Source organism: Dasypus novemcinctus, chromosome 2 (assembly GCF_030445035.2).
Source record: "Dasypus novemcinctus isolate mDasNov1 chromosome 2, mDasNov1.1.hap2, whole genome shotgun sequence".
Lineage (NCBI taxonomy): Eukaryota > Metazoa > Chordata > Mammalia > Cingulata > Dasypodidae > Dasypus > Dasypus novemcinctus.
In genome coordinates, this window is record NC_080674.1 from 160,267,365 (window position 1) to 160,284,990 (window position 17,626).

The 17,626-nt window shown below is 57.2% G+C and overlaps 1 protein-coding gene across 6 annotated transcripts in view; it reads left to right on the forward strand.

Moving 5' to 3' along the window:
• The window catches only part of SYNPO (synaptopodin), a 54,558-nt gene extending 36,996 nt beyond the window's left edge, over window positions 1-17,562 (forward strand). For 4 of the 6 annotated variants that reach the window (XM_004471991.5, XM_004471993.4, XM_004471996.5 and 1 more), the window contains 2 exons: window positions 7,468-9,821; window positions 14,791-17,562. In XM_004471991.5, the coding sequence (XP_004472048.2) occupies window positions 7,468-9,821; window positions 14,791-15,465 (3,029 nt within the window). In that variant the 3' untranslated portion in view covers window positions 15,466-17,562. Of the gene's footprint in view, window positions 1-1,440; window positions 1,618-7,467; window positions 11,852-14,790 lie in introns of those variants that run through there. The other 2 variants (XM_058281010.2, XM_004471994.5) reach the window with 2 other exon arrangements.
• The last annotated feature ends 64 nt before the right edge of the window (window positions 17,563-17,626 follow it).

Sequence of the window (17,626 nt, forward strand, 5' to 3'; positions counted from 1 at the left end):
ACTTGTCCTTCTCCCCACTACCCCCAGGAACCACCCTCTGGATCTCAGATCTCTGGGGAAAGAACTGTGGAGCAAAATGCATAGGTGGGAGGCTTTGGGTTGTGGGAGGACTTGTCCTTCACCATTTATCCACCAAGGCTTATTGAACCCCTCGGGGTGGTGTCTTCTGCTGGGTCTGGGGGCGTTTAAGAAGGACAGAGACCCGCTCTGGCCGCAGGCTGGCACGGGGCCGGGAGGAAGGGCCGCTTCTTCATAGCAGGCCTGGAGTGCGCCAGGCCCCGGGCTGCGTGCTGGGGCTGCAGGGCTGACCTCGGCACAGCCCCACCCCGGCAGAGGCGGGTTTAGGGGAGATCGCCCTCTCCCCTGCCCTGGCTCTCCACACCTTTGTCTCCTGGCATTTTCTCTGGAAAACTCCAGGCAGTCCTTGCACTCCCAGAGCAGGGAGAGGGAGCAGGAGGGCACAGGGCTGGGGAGGGAGATGAGAGCCAGGGCTCTGTGTGAGCCAGCCTGTTTCCGTTGCTGTGTGCCTGGGGCTGAGCCCTGCCCCTCTCTGGTCCACCTTTCCCAAGTCCCTGGAAATGTACTGACTGTAGATTAGTGAGTAGGCAGGAGTAGGCCATGGCTGCTGCCCCTGGCAGGGAAGGGCCCTGCAGCAGTGCCCTGGTCAGTGAACAGTGAGCAGTGCTTGTGGCCTGCAGTGCTGGTGCTCATCGAGGCCTGAGGTGACTTGGGAGCCCTCATCTTACCGTCCTCCCAAACCGCCCACCCCTGCCTCACCTGACCCCACCCATGGCCAGCAGATAGAAACCAGGAGTCCAGCCGGGTCCAGCCACCTTCCCCTCAGACCTTAGTTTCTGAGCTTTCTCAAACTGTTCCTTCCTCTGAACCCCTGCTTGTTCTGAGTCCCTGGGAAGGAACAGTGATCGAGGAGATTGGGTGGATTGAGGAGGGCTTCCTGGAGGAAGTGGCATTTGGACTGGGTCTGGGGCAGAGGTTGGGGGAAGTGAGGTAGGCTGAGTGAGTGTGCTTTGCTGACGAAGCCCTTCAGGAGCGTGGGTAGAAAGGCTGTGATGACGGGCAAGGGTTTGGGTAGAGGCACCTGGGCAAATCATGCTTTGGAGGTGGGACCTCACAGGGCAGGTGTGGGAATCGTGAGCTATTGAGCTCCCTGGCCCCTGCTGAGGGTACAGAGGGGTCAGTGAGCTCTCAGGCAGGCCCTGACATCAAGGGCCTTGAATGCCAGGGTGTTCTGCTCCATCCTCCAGGTCCCGGGAGGTGGTGAAAGGTTCTGAGCCTGGGAGAGGCACGAATGGAGCCAGGGGCGAGGAAGCTGAATCTGGCAGCGCGGGGCGGGTAGATTGGCGGGGCAGAGACTGGGGGCGGAGAGGCCATTTAAAAGGCTGTTGCAAAATTGGTTTTCCTGATAAAGCGCCGGGCTGAGTCATCTGTGGAGGAGAGAAATCATATCCAGCTCCTCCGCGTTGCTGTCAATGTGGGATTTTCCTCTCTTTGTCGGCAAGGCGATTGGCTGCCTTCCCCGAAGGCTTTGAGAACCGGGGCCTGCTCGCAGGCAGGCGCATCCCGCGGGAAGCTGGGCTGCAGGCAGGACCCGCCAGCGTGAGTAAGATGAGCCCTCGAAGGTGCCTTTGTGTTCGGGGACGTGTGGCCTCCCCTCTGTGGTCTCAGTTTCCCCTGTGGGCAGCTGCGGAGAGGCATATGGTGGTTTCTCCCAGCCTGCTGGTGCCAGGCGGGAGCCTCCCGTGCCTGGCTGCCCTCATTGCATGTCTCCCGTGCCTGTTCCACGGTCCTTTCCACTGTGGCGTGGTTTATTTTTCTCCTGAGAAGGGGCTGGCAAGCTGCTGGGACGAGGATCGTGCTGCCCACCCAGACTCTGGTGTGGATGGAGAGTCCCCAGGGCGTGGAGGCCGTGTCATTTCCTCCCTCAGGCGGGGAGGATGCGAGGCAGGGGCTGGCAAGGTGGCCAGACCATTACTCAGGCCATGCTCATCTTCCTGCCCCCAGCCACCCCAGAGGCTTGCAGGGGCCTGCCAGCCCTCGGTTCCTTCCTGATCCCACCAGGGGGCCAGTTTATCCAGCTTGTTTACTGTCCCGTTGCCAAGACTCCCAGGCGGCCACAATGGGCTGCCTCGGGCCAGCGTCTCTTTCCACCTCTGGCGCTACGTCCCACCCCACCCGACCCAGGCTCGGACACCCCATTGACGGCAGCCATGTCCAGAAGCATTTCCTTGAATTCTCCTTGTCCTGACCTTCTGCTGGGACCTCCCTTCCCCTGCCCTGCCTCCCTCCTGTGCATTCTTGGTCTAGACAGGCCCGCTGGTGAGCCCCACAGGCAGCTGCCTGCAGAGGGGGGTGAGGGGGTGAGGAAAAGCGCTTGCCCTGACTTGCTGATTCCCATCCCTGTTTTCTTTCCACTCACTAAACTGTCATGCCCTATCAGTCATTTCTAGTTTAGTAAGAAAGACTTTATCAGTTCTTTTCCTGAAAGGAAGAAGGGATAGAGCCTGCGATATAGGCAGCCGAATCTGCAAGGGGAAATGGCGAAGTTGAGGGGTCTTGGGATGAGGGATAAGGGAAACAGAGGGCTCTGCAGACCATCATCCAGGAGCACTGGGGCCTCCGTCACACCCTTCCTTCCAGAACACTGGAAAGCAGAGTGGTAAGAGATGGGACTCAGTAGCCAAACTTTCTTGAGTTTTGAATCCCAGCCCTGTCACTTACAATCTGAGTGATGCTGGGCAGCCTCTCTGAGCCTCTGTTTCATCTGCAAAATGGGAAGAATAATAGGACTTCCCTCTCAGGGGTGTGGTGAGCATCTGGGCTATAGTGAGGGCTCCGTAACTAGAGCAGCCGCGCGGTCCTCATTCTAGCGCTGTGCTCGGGGTTTCTCACCCCACCCCACCCCCACCTTTGAGCGTTAACCCTATTGGCTGCTGGTCTCCTGCCCCCAGACAACTCTTCCTTGTGTCTGCCCTCCACCCCTTCCTCTCCTGAAGGTCTGTCTTCAGGGCTCCTGATCTGACCTCCAGGGTGGGACTGAAAAGGGCCAGCACCCTGACCTGGCCGGTGGTCCTACTAGCAGGGCGTCCTGACAAGTTTGTTAGGCACAGGCTGCCACCAGGCGAATGGGGCTCAGCCAGGTGCCTGTCCCCTCTGGCCCTCGGCCACCTCTTGCCTCTCTGATGCTAGGGAGCACAATCTTGGACCCGGGGGAGGCTGGGGCATTCCCAGGGGTGGCCGTTACCTAGCCTGGAGAGTTGGGGATTGAGCTGCCGCCCCTCGTGCAGCAGCAGGGGTCTCCGGGATGCCCGTAGTTGGCCACGCTCCATCCTCACACAGCTTTGTTTGTGCAGGGTGGCAAAAATGGTCTGGATTGCTGCTGCCACATTCCTTTTCCATTGAGTCATGGCAGGCTGGGGTGAGGGGCATGGAAGCCCTCCCCACAGGGCAGGGTTCACTCGCCCTCTGCCCTTTCAGTTGCATTCCTCTTGTCCCAGAACAGTGGCTCAGAGAGGGGGGGGCTCAGCCATGGGCAGCCCAGGCCGTGAATGGGGACCGGCTGGGAGTCTGCAGGCCTGGGACCTCGGCCCTCGCCCCGTGTATGACCTGGGCAGGCCTTTCCCTCGCTAAGGCTCAAGCCTGGCTTATCTTGAAGGACCCTCCATGCTCTGACTTTTAAGGATCTTCTAAACCCATGGCCTTTTTTGTTTTTAAAGATTTATTTTTTTCTCCCCCCACCCCATCCCCATTCTCCCCATTGTCTGCTCTCTGTGTCCATTTGCTGTGTGTTCTGTGTCTGCTTGTATTCTCATTAGGCAGCTCCGGGAGCCAATCCTGGGGCCTTGTGGAGTGGGAGAGAGACGATCACTCTCTTGCACCACCTCAGCTCTCTCTTCTGCTACATCTTCTTTTTTTCTCTCTTCTGTGTCTCTTGTTGCATCGTCTTGCTGCGCCAGCTCTCTGCGTCAGCCGGCACTCCTGCGCAGGGCAGCATCCCCACGCAGGGCGGCACTCCTGTGCAGGGCAGCACTCCTGCGTGGGCCAGCTCACCGCGTGGACCAGCTTGCCCTCACCAGGAGGCCCTGGGCATCGAACCTTGGACCTCCTATATGGTAGATGGGAGCTCAATTGGTTGAGCCACATCCGTTTCCCTAAACCCATGGCCTTTTAAACCCACCTGGGGATGGGACTGAAACAGAAAGATGAGGAGAAAAGCAGGAAAATGCAAGGGTGCTAAAAGGTCTGGATTTTCTGAGCCCAGCACTGTGGGAACAGGCAGCCAGAAAGCTCGGTGCTCTTTGGAGTCCGGCAGAGCTGAGTGTGACTCCTGCCCCACTGCCCTCTGGCTCCACGACCTTGGCCATCTCACCTCACCTCTCTGAGCCTTGGTTTTCTCATCAGTAAAATAAGGGCAATAAACAGTTTGTGCTCCAGAGGATTGTTGTGAGAATTAAATAAGATAATATGTGTAAAAGTGCATATAAAGGTACACAGTAAATGTTAGTTATTGTTATTGCAACTGTGTCATACAAAACCTTGTAGTGGGGAGCAGATGTAGCTCAGTGGTTGAGTGCTTGTTTCTCATGTATGAGGTCCTGGATTCAATCCCCAGTACCACCTAAAACAAAACAAAATAAGCGCCCCCCCCCAAAAAAAAAGACAGAAAACCTTGTCGGGACTGGGGATGTTTTTCCTGACCATGCCCCATGGGGGAGTGATAGATCTCTGACTCTCCGAAGGGCTGTCAGGTTGGAAAGAGAAAGCTTTTCATCTCTGTGGCCCTGGGGGCACAGCCACATCTAGAGGTGAAGTTGAAGCAAGGAGGACCCCCATAGCTGAAGATGTTAACTGGTGGAAGGCCCCTCCTCAGGGACAGGAGCAGGTGAGTGTAAGAGTAGAGGCTTGTACAGTCAGGGGCATGGTTTGAGGGACCCAAGAATTATATGGGGACTTGGACCCAGTGACAACCATGCCTGAGATTCTGAGGTTCTGTGAGTGGGGACAAGAGCTCTTCCTCCCCGTAAGTCCAGAATCTTCACCCCTGATCTGGGGAGTGAATTTGCTAAAAGGAAATCTGACCCAGTCCAGGGAGTAAGGTGGGGTCACCAACACCAGTTCATCCCAGCGTAGCATGAGCCCTCTGCCTCATCCCAGCCGAGCTTGATAACAATAAGCCTTTTACCTCGCTGCGGCCTCCCAGCCCTAACATGAAGGGCTTTGATCACCTCTTCTCCACTAAAGAAACTGAGGCTCTGAGAGGTGCAGTAACTTGCCAAGGCCACCCAGCTTGGCGACGGCTGAGTTCGGATTTGGCTTCTAAGCAGAGCAGAAGAGATGGCCATTTCATGAGATGCGCAACCTCTCACTGTGGTTGGCTGCCCTTAGCTCCCCCGGGGGAGCCGCTTGCCCAAACCCTCCATCTTTTCCACATGGGGAGATCTGGGTGGGAGAGGAGGCCCCCAGGATGGAGCAGTGTCATGGGTGGTGGGACAGGCTGTGCGCTCGCTGCTTTGGAGGCGTCGGCCCGGGCTAGGGGGAGCCAGGCCCTGAGGAGAGCTGCAGGGCCAGAGAGCTGCGGGGCTCGCCCCAGTGACGCAGTAGCCTGCAGCTCCTCAGGCTATGTGGCCCCCTACTGCCCCTCACTTCCAGTGGGGGTCAGTGGGCTCTACCCTGGGCCACTCTCTGGACCTCAGTTTCCCCATCTATACAATGGGGGTGTGTGTGTAAAATAGCTCTTCTATAAGGACCATGAATTCTGAGCTGCTCTGGCAGCATGCCTAGAGGACTGTCCCTGGAGACCCACTCAGAATGCCACGGCCAGTGCTAATGAGGGCAGAGCCGGGCAGGGGGGCAGTGTCAGATTCCTCATGAAATAATTAGCTTCCCACAGTGTGAGGGGAGGGTGGAGGGAGGAATTTTCTCAGTCACTGGCTGGGCATCTAACCCTGACCACGGCTGATCCATCGTTCACGGGTTCATGCGTCTACATTCATTCACTGTTCAACAAACGAGCATTGAGCACTGATGGGGTGCCAGCTGAGCACTGGGGATGCAGAGATGAATGGCTGCCTACGCTGAACGGACAGATTAACAGAGGCCTGACCCCAGACTGAGCCTTGACCTCAGGCCCCGACTCCAGCCCCGAACACAGCCCTGACCCTCGCTAACTCTGGCCCCGTGTCTCCAGTGGACCTCCTGGGACAAGCAGACAGCTTGGGCTGCGGAGCCAGAAGGAGCTGGGTTCTGGTTCTAGCAATGCCATCCTCAGTTAGGTAACCTTGGTCAGGTACTTTCAAGTCTCTAAGCTTTAGTTTCCTGAGGATAAAGTGAAATGATGCAATGTTCTAGTGTAGCTGCTGTTGCAATTAGCACCATTTATTACTTTTCTAATGTTAAAATACGAGAATTTTTAAAAGAAAATTTAAACTTGAAATAAAAGCAGAAAAAAACTTTGAAGGCTATAAAAAAAACCTGCTAGTAGTGGTTACCTGATTTGGGTAAGGGGTGCTCAGGGATGGAGGGAGGCTTGTCACTGTATACCTTTTTATAAGTTTTTATTTGGGGGCCATGTGAATGTATTATCTATTCTTAAAAAAAGGGAAATGTTAGTGGCATCTTTTTTTTTTTTTTAGGAGGTACCAGGATTGAACCCAGGACCTCATGTATGAGAAGCAGGATGCTCAACCACTGAGCTACATCCATCCCCTGGCATCTTTTTTAAAAATCAAAGCAAACCACCATACTATGAGTTTAAAAGTTTAAAAACAACTCATGAAAGACACATAGAAAATATTCTAGGGTTCGTGAGACATGAACAAGGAAACATGTAAAGAAGATAATTTTGAATTGTGGCGAATGCCATGATGGAAGTAAAACAAGGAGATAGGATAGGAGAGAAAAGCCAATATCAGAGAAAGAGCCCTCCAGATGCGACCACAGTGGCAGGAAGGACCCAACATGGAATGCCACCTGGGAAAAGATGATTCCAAAGAGTAGGAACAGCAGGGGCAAAGGCCCTGAGGTGGGAACAAATGTGACATTGTTGAGGAACAGAAAGCAAGCAAGCATGCAGAGCCTAGTGAGAAGGAGAAGATGGCTAGGAGATGAGTCAGGGGTGCAGTAGGGACCTTGACTGCTAGGGTGAGGTGTTGGTATGTGGTTGGCTGCAGTGCCTATCAATACCCTTCAAGGGCAATCTGAAGGATGGTTAATCCTAAAAAAAAAATAATCAGGGAAGGCTTCCTGTGGCTGGTAGCATTTGAGTTGGGCCAGAGTTCTTTATGAGGTTATGGGGAGAAGTGGTTCTAGGAAATGGTGAGTACTGATCAAATTCCAGAGGAAAAGAGCACGTGTAGGAGGGACAAGGGTGACCGCCTGCCTGCCGCTGTCTGTGCAGCCCTGTGGCTCTGCATTCCCATTTGCTAACTGGGCCTCTGTCCTTCCCTGCAGCATTGGGCAGGTGCACTAGCCTCACCGAGAAGGATCTGAAAGACGCCAAGGCCCGAAGTCAGCAGATCGCAGCCCAGCTGACCACCCCTCCCAGCTCCAACTCGCGTGGCGTCCAGCTCTTCAATCGGCGCCGGCAGAGGGTGAACGAGTTCACTTTGGAGAGCCCCAGCCGGAAGGGGCAGAAGTCTAGCCCTGAGTCCCTCCGCGTGCTCCCTACAGGCTCCACGGACCATGCCCTGGGGCTCGGCCTGAGTCCCACCTCACTCCCAGAGCCAGGCCCTCCGAGGAACCCCGACTCCCGGATCCCTGGTCCCAGCATGGAGGGGTACTCAGAGGAGGCCGGCTTGCTGCGGCACCTAGAGAAGGTGGCCAGCGAGGAGGAAGAGGTCCCGCTGGTGGTTTATTTAAAGGAGAACGCGGCCCTGCTGACGGCCAACGGGCTGCATCTATCCCAGAACCGAGAGGCCCAGCAGGCCCCGCCGAGCCCGCCTCCACCCGAGGACCACGGCCCAGCTGCAGACGTCAACCAAAACCTTTCCTCCCCCAGTGCCGGGCTCACCACACCAGCTTCTGACAGCAACCGCAACCTGCCAGCCACAGACGTCAATCAGAACCCAGCCGCAGCTGTCCTCCCGCCCAGCCTGCCGCTTTCTAGCACCCAGCGCAATTCTTCTGAGGCACAACTCCCACAGAATGACTCAGGGCCAGAATCGAAGCCCAGCACCCCGTGTGCTGGTGGGCAAGCCCAGGCACCGGAAGTGAAATCCAGCACACTCCTAATCGATAACATATCAGCTCCACCTACTGCCACCCCCGCCTTCTCCAGGGAAGCCACTCCCATGTCCATCCCCGGGGCCTCAGCCCCAGATTTCACGTCCAGCTCCCTGCTCGTCGATGTCCAGCCCACTGCCCCACTGGCATCAGCAGAACAAGAGACGTCAGGGCAGGCAGCCGCCACCACGCCCACCAAGCTGTGCAGTGAGGTCCATTTCACGCTGGCCAAGCCCCCCTCCGTGGTCAACAGGACGGCCAGGCCTTTTGGGATTCAGGCATCAGGGGGCACCAGCCAGATGGAACGGAGCCCCATGGTAGAAAGACGGCATCTTGGAGAGAAGGCCCCGACCTCCCAGCCGCCCAGCATGGCAGACAGGAGTCCCCGGCCACTGAGACACGTAGTGTCCCACAGCCCCATGATGGAGAGGCGGCCCATGGCCCAACGAAGCCCCGCCTTGGAGAGACGTCCCTTGGGAAACTTCACACCACCCCCCACCTATGCGGAGACCCTGTCCACGGCCCCCCTGGCTTCCCGGGTGAGGTCTCCCCCCTCTTACTCTGCCCTGTACCCCAGCTCCGACCCCAAGCCTTCCCATCTGAAGGGCCAGGGGGTTCCTGCCAGCAAGACAGGCATTTTGGAGGAGTCGATGGTCCGCCGGGGCAGCCGGAAATCCATGTTCACGTTCGTGGAGAAGCCCAAGGTGACCCCGAATCCAGACCTGCTGGATCTGGTGCAGACGGCTGACGAGAAGCGGAGGCAGAGGGACCACGGGGAGACGGGCGTGGAGGAGGAGCCCTTTGCGCTGGGGGCCGAGGCCTCCAACTTCCAGCAGGAGCCCGCACCCCGGGACCGGGCCAGCCCCGCCGCGGCCGAGGAGGCCCAGCCGGAGTGGGCCTCATGCCTCAAGTCTCCCCGCATCCAGGCCAAGCCCAAGCCCAAGCCCAATCAGAACCTCTCGGAGGCCTCCGGGAAGGGCGCTGAGCTCTACGCCCGCCGCCAGTCACGGATGGAGAAGTACGTCATCGAGTCCGCCGGCCACCCGGCTGAACTGGCCCGCTGTCCTTCACCCACTATGTCCCTGCCTTCATCCTGGAAATACTCTACCAACGCCCCCGGGAGCCTCCGAGTGGCATCCCGAAGCCCGGCTCGGACCCCGCCCGCCTCCCTCTACCACGGCTACCTGCCTGAGAATGGTGTCCTGCGCCCAGAGCCCACCAAGCAGTCGCCGTACCAGCTGCGGCCCTCGCTCTTTGTCCTCTCGCCCATCAAGGAGCCTGTCAAGCCCTCGCCAAGAGCCGCCTCACCCAGAGCCGTCTCACCCGCCAAGCCCAGCTCCCTGGACCTGGTGCCCAGCCTGCCCAGGGCCGCCCTCCCGCCATCGCCTGCCCTGCCTCGGCCCTCCCGTTCCTCACCGGGCTTCCACACCTGCCCTGGCCAGGACGGCCTGCAGCCAGCGGGGGTGAGCCCCACCTACAGCAGCGACATCTCCCCGGTGTCCCCCTCCAGGGCATGGTCTCCCCGAGCCAAGCAGGCCCCGAGGCCCTCCTTCTCCACCCGGAACGCGGGAATCGAGGCCCAGGTGTGGAAGCCCTCCTTCTGCTTCAAGTAGCCAGACCCACCGGGGCCCCACTGCCTGTCAAGGTCCCCTCTCCGAGGGGAGGATGGAAAGTGGATGTGGCAGGGATCGGCACAGGGCTAAGGCCAGGAGTAGGAGGAGCCTGAGGGGTCAAGGTCTGAAGCTACCGCCAGCTAGCTTTGTGACCTTGGGCATGTGGCCTCCGCTCTCTGAGCTGCCCCAAGGGGGGTTGCACTTCATGTCTGGGGTGTGGGGCATCTGGTTCTGGGTGGGTAGGAGGGCCCCTTGGTAGGCCCGAAGGAGGCCAACGGGGCTTCCTTTGGCCTCGGGGCCTGATGCCAGCGTCTTGCTGGGGCGATGGCCCGGAAGGGACCCCTAAAACAGGGTCCGGGAGCACACAGCCTGCCACTGCTCGTGGACTCGGCCGGCTAAGGGGCTGCCCCCGTAGCCCCGCAGGGCCTCCCTTGTTGTGGCCCCAGCTCCTGGCGTCTTCCGGGCTCTTGCTGGATCCTCACTCCACAGGTCTGTCTTTCACCTCTGCCTTCTGGACACTGTTTCCTCTCCACTGCTTCAGAGAGCTTTGCCTCAGCCTTCTCCTCTTCCACTCTCCTCAAGCCATCTGCTGGACAAGGACCTTGCCCGCCATTGTCGTCTGACGTTTTTCTTCCTGCCCCTCTGCTCGGCCACCTCCATGCCCTCTCCGAGCCCCCGGCCCCCCTTTAGGGACACTCATGGGCCCAGATCTCAGTCCTGGTTCCAGCTAGCTGGCCTCCACTGCAGGGTGGAAGAGGTTCCAGGGATCCCCAAGAGAAGGCGAGAACTTGGATGGATGTGCAGATGTGGGTGCGCAGGTAGAAGAGAGGCCCCGACAAGGGATCCATCGACTGTTTTGGCTCAGCCTCAGCCAAGATCTGCCAGACTAAAAGCAGTCATCTTAGTGAGTGCAACAGGCCCCAGTGGGAAAGATCCATCTCAGCCACCCATTTCCTGTGTGACGTTAGCAAGTCACTTTCCCTCCCTGGGCCTCATATATGGATGTTTTCTATACATAGAAACATATATAAGCCTTGGCAGGTTCCTTGATGGATGAGAGGACTATATATATATGTGTGTGTGTTTTCTCATCTATACCAAGAGGGTGTGAGGATAAAGAGGATAGGCTAGTGCTTTGGGAGAAAGGCCTTGTAAGGGATAAGACGGTCCCCTGAGAAGAGAAGAGAGGGATGGGCTGTTGCCCTAGGACAGGTGGAGGTTAGATTGAACTGTGTAGGAGGTTGGATTGAACTGCCCCCCCCCTCCCGCCAGGGTATCAGAGGCCCAGGCTGGGATGGCTCAGACTCTGGAGGCAGAAGGCGGGGCTGGGGCGGGAGCAGAGCAGCTCAAGGGGAAGGGAGAGAGGAGACCTTCAGGTTTTTAGGAAAAGGTGGGAATTTAGGGGATCTGGATTCTAGCAGACTAACTCCATGTGTATCTTTGACTCTCAGTCGCCGTATTCATACAGTGAGGGCGTTGAGTCAAGTAGTTTGAGATCCCTGCCACACTGCCACCTTTGAGGTGATACAGCCACCCAAAAGCAGGCTTTGGGGCAATGAGGAGCACAGATGCAAGAGGCAGGATTCAGATGGAAACTTCCCAAGGCTGGGGGCCGAGGACCACCCACTTTCTCTTTCCCGGCCCTATTTCTGGGCTCCCCAGAGGGGTGAGGGGCGGTGGGGGTGGTGCCCGTGCTGGGCTGAGCCTGCAGTTTTCTTGAGCTCTGGGCTCGTCGCCATGGGAACAGGGGGTGCCTTCCCAGTGAGCTCATGAGGCCCAGAACGCGGGAGTATGTATGGGGGAGTTAGGAGTGAGCGCAGCTCTTCTGTGGCAGATCCCTCCCAGGGCAGAGTGAAGCCCCCATCCGGGACCGTGCTCGCTTTGACCCCCGAGGGCCAGCCGTGGAAGCACCCACCCTCCATCCTGCAGCTCCTGCGGCCAGGCCAAGCTCTTCCGCAGACTTTGTTTTCTCTCCTGTTCTAAATACACTCTGCCTCAAACTGTCTCGCTTCTTTCTTTCCTCCCCGCTCGCAGTCAGGGCCCTCCCACCTCCCTGATGCTGGAAGTGTGGTGGGAGCCTTGTGTGCCTCCACGTGCTGCCCTCTTCCCAGGTCAGCAGTGAGGCCACCAGGAGCCTGTGGAGATCATGGTCCTCTGCTCTCGCCTTCCCCTCGAGTTTGGCCAGAAATGTTCCAGATCATCGGGAAAACCCGTAGCCCTTCCCAGTCCAGATTTGTATGGGTCCTTTAAAAATGGGATTTGAATGCCTTTAGCCAGAACATTTACCCTCAAGTCCCTCAGGCCCCCTCTACCGCTCCCTGTTATCTATCTCTGGGCCATTCCCCAAATTAGCTGGCTCCCAAAAGCATTTGAGTTTACATCCTTGGTGGACTCAGGAGAATTGGGTTCCAATCCCAGATCTGCACTTGACTCCTTGTGTGACTTAGACAGCCCTTCCCACTTCATTCCTGGGCCTCTGTTTCCCCTTCTCTGCAATGAAAGGACATCAGAGTGGTCTGATAGTTCATCCAACTCTGCTGAGCTCACACCTTCATCCCACACGTGTGCCCGGCTTGGGGGTGAGGGCTGTGTTTAAGTGGGTGCTACCTTCTGAATCCTCACCCAGTGCATTTCTAAGGAGTTCTGGTGTAGACCGTGCTTTGAGATCTTCGTCAGATAGTGAACGCGGTTCTGATTCCCTGCAGTCTTTTCTGAAATGTGTTCACCGCTCCTCCTCCCCCACAGCACACATGCACAGAGTGTTCAGTACTCAGGCATTGCAGGCGGTATGAGGTCAGGCTCTGGCCTTGCTTGCCCATCTCCAAACGTGGGGAAGCTGCTCACCACTCTCCCCGAACACGCCAATCCATGCCTGACCCTTTCTGTTTCATCATCTCAGCTGAATTCTGTTTCTCCTTTCATTCCTTGGCCCTGGTGTTCCCCTAGTGGTCACCAAAGATAGAGGCAACCCTTTAGAGATTTTGCATTTTCTCTTAGCTCCCTCTGCCTCAGCTTACTCTTCTGGCTGAAGACCCTTGCTCCCTCTGCCCTGGTGGTGGTTGGCCAGCTTGGATCATGGGCTCCCTGCCCCACCTTCCCACTCGGGGTGGCACTGTGGTCCAGTGTTGGCACATGCCTGGGCTCACCCTGATTTAACATTTGGCCCTGATTTAACATCTAGCCTCCACTCCTTCCCTCCAGGCCATGGGGCAGGGAACTCCCAGCTCCTCTCCCTAAGCCCTGGAGTCTGCCTCCTGCAGCCCGGATGATTGTAAGATGACTGAGGTGTCTCACACACATGCGTGCAAACATGCTCACACACACATTCAGCAGTCCCCACGGTCTCTGGCTCACGTGTACACGACTCTGACCCTGGGCATGAAATGGGCGGGTCCTACTCTGAGCCTTAACTTTCCCACCTCATCACTGGGGGCCTCGAAGGGTCACTCCACCCCTACCTTCCCATGAAAAGTCTCCTGTTCAAGCTGCTGCACTAGTCACTTGTAGGCCAGGAGTCTCCAATTCTGAGCCTGGGCTCATTAGCAACTGCTGCATTCTGTTTTGGAGAACCCATTCCATTTATGTCTGTTCCTTCCTTTTGATTGGGGGGGAGGGATTAAGTTCTGACTGGATGAGAGGGGTACTTGGCTGTGGCTGATTGCTGATTGGATGAGAGAATGGATCTTGTGGATGGTTCTAGATTCCGTTATGTTAGAGACACAGAATGAACTGGCTGGCTCCAAACTCTTATGGATGACTGTGGTGAATATGGATTGGATTGGGAGGTTGAGTGGACTGGTTTTTGCTGGACTCTGATTGAATGGTTTAGCAAGTGCTTGCTGAACATGGATTCCCAAGCCCTCCACTTTCAAACCAGTTTGCAACTGGCTGTGGTTTATAGCCTTTGAGCAGCAGAAAGACACACACACACACATTTCCTGGTGCACAGAACACACTGGGTTTACACCTCTAAGTTGCATTTTCCTCATGAGGAAAATAACAGTTACTCCCCAGTCTGTTGTGAGGATCTAATGAGAGGTAAAGGAAGAGACTGAACCTTGTAGACTGGAAAGTCCTTCAACAGGTATGGCAGTGCATAGCAGAGCAGTGCTTTATCACCTCAAAGCATGTTTCCCACCCCACCTCACTGAAGCACACGCTCCCCCTGTGCTGGCCAGAGGCCCAGTGAGGTGCTGCCTGGGGGAACAACCCCACTCCCTCCTGCGGGAAAAGTGAGGAGGCGACAATGGCAATAGGGCAAGGGGTTAGGGCCAAGAGGGTCTTTTACGAGGCCCAGTCTTAACAATGAATCATTTTCAAATGTTAAGATTTTGAATAGGTAATACATCATGTGGTTCAAAAATCTTAACTTACATGAAAAGGAATATATTAGAAAGCCTTATCCCCAACCCTGTGGCTGTGCACACTGTCCCTGTCCACCCCACTTCCTAAATTAGGGTAACCACCTCCCTTAATTTCGTGTTTCCCTCCAGTATTTCTTTGTGTAACTAACGTCTTTCAGACTATGTTGTAACACACGTCCTGCTCTTTTACATGGGTTATCTCGTTTAATCCTCACGACAACCGTAGGGAGCACGTGCTGTTATTAACCCCATTTTACACAGGAGGGAACGGAAGCCCAGAAGTGTGAAGCAACTTGCCAAGTTCACTCAGTAAACGGAGAGGTCCGTTTTCAAAGCCAGCGTTGGCAACCGCGTCTGCCTCCCTGTTAAGCACAGAGGGGCAGGCGGCAGGATGTCTTTTAAAGCACGCTGGGCTCTCAGCTGAGGCACTGCATTTTATTGCAGGCACTACCTGACTGTGGTCGGTGGCTTTCCGGCTTTGTACAATGCCCAAAGCAGACTCGACTCCTTCCAAAACTCGAGTACAGACGATGCCAGCACTAACGCCTGCCCCACCCCCTCTGCTCTCTCCCCAGGACCGCCGGGAGAGCCTGCCCACCTCCCCGCCCTGGACGCCCGGCGCGTCCCGGCCCCCCAGCAGCCTGGACGGCTGGGTGAGCCCGGGGCCGTGGGAGGCGGGCCGCAGGAGCAACATGAGCAGCCCCCCGCCGCTGCCGCCGCCGCCGCCCATGTCCCCTTCGTGGAGCGAGCGCTCCGTGTCCCCGCTGCGTCCAGAGCCTGAGGCGCGGGCCCCCAGCCGCCAGCTGCAAGCGCTCTTGGCTCGAAACATCATTAACGCGGCCCGGCGCAAGAGCGCCTCCCCGCGGCGGGCGAGTGCCGAGCACCTGCGGCCCTTCCCCCCGCCGCGGGCGCCGCCGCCGCCGCCGCCGCCGCCGCCGCGCATGCGCTCGCCGCAGCCCGCCCGCCCCGGCCTGGCAGCGGCTTCGGGGTCCACGTTTGCCCCGATACCGCGGAGCCCGCTACCCGCCGGGCCCTCGTCCTGCGCCAGCCCTAGGAGCCCATTGCCCGCGCCGCCCAGACCCTTCCCCTACCGCCGCTCGCCCACGGACTCCGACGTGTCCCTCGACTCGGAGGACTCCGGGGCCAAGTCGCCGGGCATCCTCGGCTACAACATCTGCCCCCGCGGGTGGAACGGCAGCCTGAGGCTAAAGCGTGGCAGCCTCCCCACCGAGGCTTCTTGCACCACTTAAAAGCTGCCCCTTACCCCCACCCACCCCGAGCGAGCCGCGCCGGAAGAGCCCCCGGGCAGCGAGGACCCCAGCACCACATCCCCAAGAGTTCTGGCCTCTGGACAGCTCCGGAGATAAGGGAAGCAGAAAAGGAAAGCTCTGGGCTTGAAGGTGGAGGAGAGACCTAAGCTTGGGTTATAGCCCTTGAACTATCATTCAGTCACTGTGTGACCCTGGGAAGACCCTCAGCTTTCCCCTGTTTAGTGGGGCTTTGGCCAAGGCACTCTCCAAGCACCTAAATCCTCCCATCCCCACCCATGCACACCAACACACACCCAACAGTGCCTTGGAAAGGCAGGGCATGGCATATATGGACCCCTAATTTGCTGGGTTCCTGGGCTCCAGGGCCCTCCTCCCTGCTCCCCTGGCTTTGCCCTCAGGGGTCTGGTAAATGAAGGGTGTGTTCAGAAAAGCCTAGGCCATGTCCCCTGTCCAGGGCCTGGCCTGATCATCAGGCTCCTTGGCACCAAGTCCCAGGCAGGAGCAGCTGTTTTCCATCCCTTCCCAGACAGTTCTATTTTTACCATGCTGACCTTTAGATAGGTCTCCCAGGCCAGCTCAAGGTGCCCCCCTGGCTTCTCTGGAGGGAGGAAATGGGAAGAGTCCCCTAGGTCTTTCTCAAGCTACTTTCTCCTCTACCCTAGCTCAGGCTGTCCAGGGCATCTCATCTTCAGGCAGGGAAGAGAGCTGTGAGATGATGGTTCCCCGCCCCCCAGGTCCACAGCTCAGCCCTCTAGGTCTCTTATAGATGCCTTCAACCCATCTCTCCTTTCTGAGTCCTTTCATGGCAGATTCTGAGCTCAAACCTGAGCTGGAGAGAAAAGGAGACAAGGAGCTACCCTGTGGCTTTACCTGATGGCCCTTGAGTTTGGGATTGCCCGTTTGGAAAGAGGTTGACTAAGGGTTCCTTGTTATGGCAAATATGCAAGCTGTGGCCTGACCAGGACGCAACAGACAGGATTCTAGTAGGGGAAGGAATGGGCTCAGAACTTCTCTGAGGGCTCTTCCATGAAAGGCTTTCCAAGGTATTAGGGAGGAGGTGGAGGCTGGACTGGGCTTGCACTGAGGAGCAGACGAGCTTGGGTGGATGAAAGAGGGCTTTTGGGCCAGGTTCTGCCTGTTTTTCTGGCCCCCTAGGAAGTGTCCACTCTTCAGTTTCAGGCCCCAGCCCAGTGTCCATATCACGCCCAAATGAGTGATACTGTCCTGCCCCAGCTCTTTCCCATTGTACTCTGGCTGTCCAGGCTAGTGCCTGGTCCCCAGTGACTGTGGGAAGCCCGACCACCAGCCTAGCTTAGAGCCCATCCTCTAAGCCCTGGTGGCTCTAATTCCAATCCCCAGGAGGAGCGTGGGAAAGAATGTGGCTTTGATTTCCATAGGTTCCAGAGTTGGCTGGTGGTGCCCTCTAGAGGTTCAGACTGTCTTCAGGATGCTCTGGTGGGGAGGGGGTGGGGGGTCTGGAACTACAGTGGTTGAGGATCAAAGTTATGTAGATGAAAGGATGCCAGGAAGTTGCTCAAGGTTAGGGACCGTGTGTTATTTGGGATTAGGAGTAGACTTATCTGCCCCTTAGAGTGGTATTAGACCTGGGATCCCCAAGTGAGCCTGGGGAAAGCTGAGCTCATGGTGGACGAGAATTAGGGGGGCGGTGCTTTGAAATAAAGGAGTGATCCCAGAGGGTCCCTAGGGCCTAAGGATTTGGGGCATAGGCCCTATGGATGGAAGAAGAGAGGATGCTCCTGCTGGGTCAAGGATGAGTGGCTCCATTTTTTATAGCCCCGACCTGCTGTAGGGTCCTTTGTAGCATGGGAGGCTGGGGCTCTCCCAGACACAAGACACTATCTGGTTTCTGGCTGTTGCACAGAGGAGCCGCTTCTACCTGCACTTCCCCCAAGGAGCCAGCAGGAGGCAGCCTGGGGAAGCTGCAGTTCTGCCCCTGTTCTCTCGTCACCGCCTTCTGCCCATCCATTCCTCTTACGCACTGGGGCTTAACTGTGGCCTGCCTCTAGACTCCTGTAGAATTCAGCTCTGGCCCTCAATAAATGCTTCCTCAATAAATCCTTCCGCCTCATATCATTTTCAGCTGTGTCAGAAGCCCTTTCCTTTCCCCAACCATAGAGCA